The 7,011-nt window shown below is 34.3% G+C and overlaps 1 protein-coding gene across 3 annotated transcripts in view; it reads right to left on the reverse strand.

The window, feature by feature from the left end:
- Positions 1–680: 680 nt before the first annotated feature.
- Positions 681–7,011, reverse strand: part of LOC125037827 (ubiquitin-protein ligase E3A-like) — a 22,983-nt gene continuing 16,652 nt past the window's right edge. For all 3 annotated transcript variants that reach the window (XM_047631072.1, XM_047631073.1, XM_047631071.1), the window contains exons 5-10: positions 3,821–4,026; positions 3,510–3,677; positions 3,221–3,376; positions 2,323–2,540; positions 1,905–2,036; positions 681–1,736 (exon numbers count right to left, since the gene is read on the reverse strand). In XM_047631072.1, coding sequence (XP_047487028.1) covers positions 1,916–2,036; positions 2,323–2,540; positions 3,221–3,376; positions 3,510–3,677; positions 3,821–4,026 — 869 coding nt within the window. In that variant the 3' untranslated portion in view covers positions 681–1,736; positions 1,905–1,915. The remainder of the gene's footprint in view (positions 1,737–1,904; positions 2,037–2,322; positions 2,541–3,220; positions 3,377–3,509; positions 3,678–3,820; positions 4,027–7,011) is intronic.

Genomic DNA, 7,011 nt, shown 5'->3' on the forward strand with positions numbered 1-7,011 from the left:
TTTCAACCTAAGGTATTAGTGTTCTGTCCGTACTCCTATGAACCATTTTACTAAGTATCTTCATATATAACAAGTTAATAAAAATAACATTAACCCAATGCAGCCAGGGAAAATGAATCAAAAATGGGGAAAACAGTGTGCTCATTTTTTATATTTTTTGAGAAATGTCTCTGCACATCTCTGCTAGTGCTTAGCCACAAAGGAGTCAATTAGTGAAAAACATATTTTTTACTAGTGCTATGAATATCGATGGTGTTATTTTTACTATAAACATTATAATTACTATAATGTTATAAACATTAGTAACAGCAAAATAAGATTACGTAAAATATTTTCGTAAATCAAAGAAAAGGATAAACGGGTGAGACAGGCAGTACTCATAATTGGCTTATAAGCGACTTAGTACAAGTGTAGCCATCTATGTGTAAAATCATTCAAACAAGTAACTCACAGTGGGCATAGCACGTACGTACACGTCATGCCCGTCGGCATTGGGTTAAACTATGATTGAACAGACAGCCTAAATTTACAATTTTCTACAAGAATTATTACATTCAAGAAATTAAAAATAACAATAAAATAGGATTGAACAGACAGCTTGAATTTCACAATTTTTAAAACAAAAAATGCTTACATTAATCACATTTAATGTAATCCAATGAGGCAGAGTAAGAAGCAAGTTTCAATATCATTTTCTTTATTTACACTTATCAATGAAGTATCACATACAAAATGTATAAACCTTTGACAGCCAAACAAAATGCTGTGTGGGATGTCAACCTCTCTGGATGTGTGTTACCTTTCTTGTCTCTGCTTCGCTTTCAATATATCTGATAGCTGTAACATAGATGCATTCAACCAATCATACAAAAATACTAAAATATTGAGATGCATTTGAATATTTTCAGTTGTGTTTTATTTCATTTTCTTTTTTTTGTTTGTTTACACTGTTATAATATCTAACCTTGTGTCACACAGCATCAATCTTCTCACAGACAGCACTTGACAGATTTTAAAGAAAAGCAACAGCATGAAGTAAGGCTTTTTAAAAATGTGTATCATATGATCGTTTGATGCACTGATATAATGAGAGCTGGTTTGAAGTATACCCAAATATCCAGCTTGTTTGATTTTGTGAATGATTAAAAGTTAAATAAAATTCATACGGTGATTTTTTAACTTAACTTGAAGAATTAATAACTCATCCCTATTCATTTCTTTTACATAAAAATTAGCATTTTTTTAACAGGCACTATGATAAAATATTGACCAAATTTCTACATAAATTTCACAATTGGGAAAATAGTCTGAAATTAGTACAAGACCAGTAAACAGTACTGGGCATTCTAAAAGTTTCTTCAAGTCTATCCATTACAATATGATGAAGCTTTTATGATATGAATCATTAGAAATCCAATTTTCTGGGACCCTAAAAATCTAATACTGTACACAAGATTTGAGACTTTTGATGAGGAAAGCCTTCTGATGATGATAAAAAGAGAAACATCTTTGAATAATGAATATCTGCCTACAGAAAGAAAATTTGTGAAGACTATTATCAAAATTACATCTACAGATTGAAGCCAATTAGGATAACATTTTTTTTTAAGTAGCAAGTAAAGAGACCAACAACACTCCAATTGCTGATGGTCTTCCATAGCCCAGGCACTGCAGATAGCCCACGATGTCTCACTTTAACTCGCTACATATTCTCAAGGCCACAAGCTTACCTGAATCTGTTTACAGAAAGAGAAAAAGAAATTGGCTGACAAAAGTTTCTTCTGCCTTTTAAAGCAACACTTTATAAGATAATGCAGGACATATTCTTCAAGCCAAAAACATATACAATCACACTGCTAAATCTAAGTCACATTCTGATGCTGTGGTCTGCTGAAAATCCTTACCTGCAGATCACTCAGAGCATACCAAAGCCCTGAGAGTACTTGATGGCTTTATAGAGGCGATCCTTGAGTTTTTCTTTACTAGAATATTCAGGTAGAAGTAGAACATTGAAGCAGGTGTGGGCAGTTGGTAGCCTGAAAAGATACACATATGGAATGTTTTTAAACATATAATGTAGATTTAGCAGCTTATTATGAATGGATCTTGATCTGCACCAGGATTTCCAAAGCGTCCTAAATTTAGACTGAGAAGTCTGGATGCCATTGTCTTTTTAGTCATACCACAAGACAACCTTGTAACACCACAATTCTGGCATCCACAGACTATCAAAACTATAATTTAAAAATCAATATGCATCACCATAAAACTTATTCTTAACACTTGATCATATAGATCAAGCAGTTTATGCAATCAAGTTACCTGTCACAGTCGGGGCCATTGCGAGCGATGATGAGCTTTAGTCTTGCCAGGCCTCCAACTGGCACTCTTGCTGACCCTGTAGTGAACTGAAGCAACTTCTTTTTATCTTCAGTACTCATGTCATGAACCAATTCCCAAAAGGCTTGCACGATTGCAGTCTCACTGCTGTAGCCTCCATCATATTCTGCCGATTTCATCAGCTCCAAGAAATCATAATGCTGTAACCGAGAAAAGTGATTTTATGAGTAGTACAAAAAGAACATAAAAAAATTGATACATGTAATTTGATGAGTAAATTATCAAAGACCATTATTTGTTTGTTTGTTTTTTTAAGTAAAAATAACCAAAGTTATTATTCAAAATGAAATCACTGAAGAAAATATACTAAAATAGTGTTATTGAAAAGTGAACCATCCACTCTTAATAAAAATCACAATATGGTGATTTGGGTGAAAACAATATCAATTAAACCTGAAATAAACAAAATTTACTGCAAATAATTAGAAATCCAAAATATTAAAGATAAAAAGTCGATACCAAATAGATTAAAGAGAAGAAGGGAGGGAGAGAGGGAGGGAGGGAGGGAGAGAGGGAGGGAGGGAGAGAGGGAGAGAGGGAGAGAGGGAGAGAGGGAGAGAGGGAGAGAGGGAGAGAGGGAGAGAGGGAGAGAGGGAGAGAGGGAGAGAGGGAGAGAGGGAGAGAGGGAGAGAGGGGGAGAGGGGGCGAGGGGGGGGGAGAGAGAGAGAGAGAGAGAGAGAGAGAGAGAGAGAGAGAGAGAGAGAGAGAGAGAGAGAGAGAGAGAGAGAGAGAGAGAGAGAGAGAGAGAGAGAGAGAGAGAGAGAGAAATATATATACGCACGCATGCATATATATCTTCTAAAGCCTATTGTATTCTTACCTGTGACCCACAAACCAGAAGCTCTAATTCTTCTGGTCTAAAAAGATTTGCCAGAGGAGAGTCATCTGTAACCATGTTGAAGCCCCGCCTAAACGCTCGAAACTGTCGCTCAACCATCTTGTTCAACAAGAAGTCCGCATAGAGTTCTACAAATTCCTGAAAGATGAAAATGCAATTATGCAAAAGGGATCTCTATGCATGGACTGTAATTAACTATTGGGAACAAGGTCTTATGCCCAGAGCAAAATATCAATTTAATCAAGATTTTATTAACAACAATTCAAATTACATGTTTGCTTGACTGGTTAACAAAAATGTTTCCTCCATCCGCTTTCAGGTCATGAGTAAGACTGGTACCAAAGACATCCTGGTAACCAACTCTGAAAGTCTGCATGAAGACGTCTTCCATATCTTCACCTTCGTATTCTAGAAGTTCCACAAGGCTACGATACAGCGTCTAAGAGAGAGATGGGAAGGTAGAATATAGATAACAGAATATCATTTGAAAAATTACCAAGCGCATACACAAAATATGAATATTCCTTGAAAAATAATAATTATTCTTACCAATAACATTCAACAAACACTATTGGTACATACTGTATTCCAGTCCCGGAGATCATGAAAAGACCCAGGTTTACTGCAGAGTTTCTTGTACATAACTGGTGGGAAATGTACATCTAATATAACATTATTGTAGATAGCCAGCCCAAGGACAATGCCCACCAGGGTGAATTGAGCATCACTTTCAAAACAGTTGGGGTTGAACCAAAATGTTCTAGTTTCGTTGTTGCGACAGAACATAGCTGTAAAAAAAAGGGAGGGGTAAGTATGTAGCACAAGTGGAATATTTTAGAAATTAAGAGATTTTATGCAATGCATTAAAATTTTGTAATAAACTCAAAAGAATATTCAAAACCAAGCAAAAGTATTATTCATCTTATTAACTTTTTTACAATATTATAAAGAGAACTGGCTCCCAGCTCAGTATAAAGAAATAACTTATCTAACAAAGATATTTATAAAAGGGGAGACCACTGTAAATCTTACATGCACCTTTTCTTCTAAAGATGATAATAACAAAACTAAAAATTAAAATGAGAGAGGGTGGAAAAGGATGAGAGTGAAAGAGAGGGGGAGGGGAGTGGAAGAGAATGAGAAACAGAGGAGAGAATGGGGGAAAATGACGGATGAGAGTGGAAGGGAATGCGAGAGTGAGGGAGGAGTGGAAGAGATAAATGAAACAGAAGTAGGGAAAGGAAAAGAGGAAGGAAATAGTAAGAGAAAGTGAAAGAACATGAAAAAAGTAAGAGTGGAGTGTATAGAAAATAAGAGAGAAACTGTCAGAAAACAAATAAAAGAGAGAGAATGAGAAGCAAAGAGAGAAAGGGAGTGGAAGGGGAAAGACACGAAAAATAGGTTACAGTGCCAGCTTAAAATAGGAAGAGAGAATGAATAAGGAAAGGAAATATAAAGCTACTAAATAAAATAGTAGATATAGCTGTTGTTTATTATCATATCTTTAATGTTTTAGTATTTTCTTATCACTATTCAAATTAGTACTTATACAGAAATTTATCACATGTCTATATATCAAATATAACTACTGGTTATATTTATCATTATCATTAAAAAAAAAAATCAAATTATACCCAAAACCTATAACATAGAAGCATTCAGAAAACAATCTTTGATTACTCCTAAAAACACAATAAATAAATGAAACTTTCTTCCTCCCTCCCATTCCCTTCCTTAACTGCAGAAAAATGACCACATGATTTCACCATACATTTACAAAGCACTGAATCTAATCTATTTGCACCTTGCTGAATACATCATCGTGTTTCCATTCATTGTTCAGTTAAGCTGCAATTCAAAATCCTTGCAGTATCTAATTGAAAACCTCTATCCTCATTTTTTTACTCTGCTCTTACTCTGAAGGGTGTGTGAATATGATAGAAACAATGATTGCTGTACCATACTGTAGCATGTCGAAAATACAATGTTGACATTATATATACAATTGCAAAAAGGTGTATATAAATAACATCAGGAAAGTGAAGAAACAAAGAATAAAAATAAGAAAATCTCTTCTAAAGGAGGCCAGTCATATGTTTTGATTGTTTTATACATTTCAAGACAAAATTCTTTACTAACACCTAATCTACGTTCTCATGTACTTTCACTATACATGATATTCAATTGCTTCTTGTTACTCACTTGACTAACACTATGAAACTAGGCAAAATTATCCTTTTATATACAACTAAGCAATCAATCCATAGTACTATTGGCTTAAACACCCGTATCCCCTTGTTATAATGCATCCTGCCATCCTAACAAAATTACCAAAGCATCAACAGAAGCCTAGGCCTCTCATTTTGAAACGAACTTGATATTTCTTCCCTTTACATACTCTATCTTCACAATTTTTTTTTTACACAAACACTACCTCATCTAAAAACCTACAAATGTATATCATGAAAACTGAAAACAGGAATTACTTAAGACGCTTGACACTCCTGATACTAAATAATGTAAACAAATTAGCCAACAAGTATTTTTGTGTGTGTGTGTGTGTGTCTGTATGTGTGTGTGTGTGTGTGTGTGTGTGTGTGTGTGTGTGTGTGTGTGTGTGTGTGTGTGTGTGTGTGTGTGTGTGTGTGTGTGTGTGTGTGTGTGTGTTTATTATATATATATATATAGACACACTATATATATAGACACACACACACACACACACACACACACACACACACACACACACACACACACACACACACACACACACACACACACACACACACACACACACACACATACATATATATAGCTATCTTAAATAAAAAATAATTCCCATCAATGTGGATACATCCATTGCAAATAATTGTTAAAAGCAAAAATAATCTATCTTTATTTATCACTTGATATGTAAACATCCACTAATGCTAACTTTACTATATCAGGCAAAGATGGATTCAATGGGCTGGCAAAAACTGATGACTGGTTGGCAGCTGGGTGATGATGAGAATTACCTAACTGGCAGGATGGTGATGGCAATTATATCAAATACAATGATGTTAATAAGATATGCTGCATTCATTATCATCAAGCTATTATGTGCATATTTGCCTTGTTAAGAGAAAAGAGTATAAAGAAGAAAGTAATGACTGATGACAGGTGACTGATGACAGATGATGAGAGTTGAAAAAGGGTGATTAAAAGAAGTCCACTGACAGCTCTTAATAACTGCACTCCATTCCACGTATGAAACACCATGTCTCTCTGTCAGTCTCTAAGTACCAAGGACATATCATCAACTCTTGAATTAGCTGATCTACAGTATCTATACTGGAGCGCTATCCAAATTAACATTTATACAAAAAAAACTTGCCTTACTTTCTTCTCTAAAAAATAAACTTAACATGAAATTCTATCAACAATTCCATAAAAAAAGCCTTACTTTCAAATACTTATTCAATATATTTTGATTTCTTTACAACTGTAACCTATAATCCTTACAATAGTATTTTTTTTTACCTTTTAACATTAATAAATTTCAAATACATTCTCAGTAAACAGATACAGAATAGGGCCTACATAACCAAATATATGTGTGTGTGTGTGTGTGTGTGTGTGTGTGTGTGTGTGTGTGTGTGTGTGTGTGTGTGTGTGTGTGTGTGTGTGTGTGTGTGTGTGTGTGTGTGTGTGTGTGTGTTTTTATTATATATATATATATTTTATATACATATATATATATTTTATATACATATATATATTTTATATATATA

The sequence above is a fragment of the Penaeus chinensis genome, chromosome 24 (genome assembly GCF_019202785.1).
Source record: "Penaeus chinensis breed Huanghai No. 1 chromosome 24, ASM1920278v2, whole genome shotgun sequence".
In the NCBI taxonomy this organism is placed as follows: Eukaryota; Metazoa; Arthropoda; class Malacostraca; order Decapoda; family Penaeidae; genus Penaeus; species Penaeus chinensis.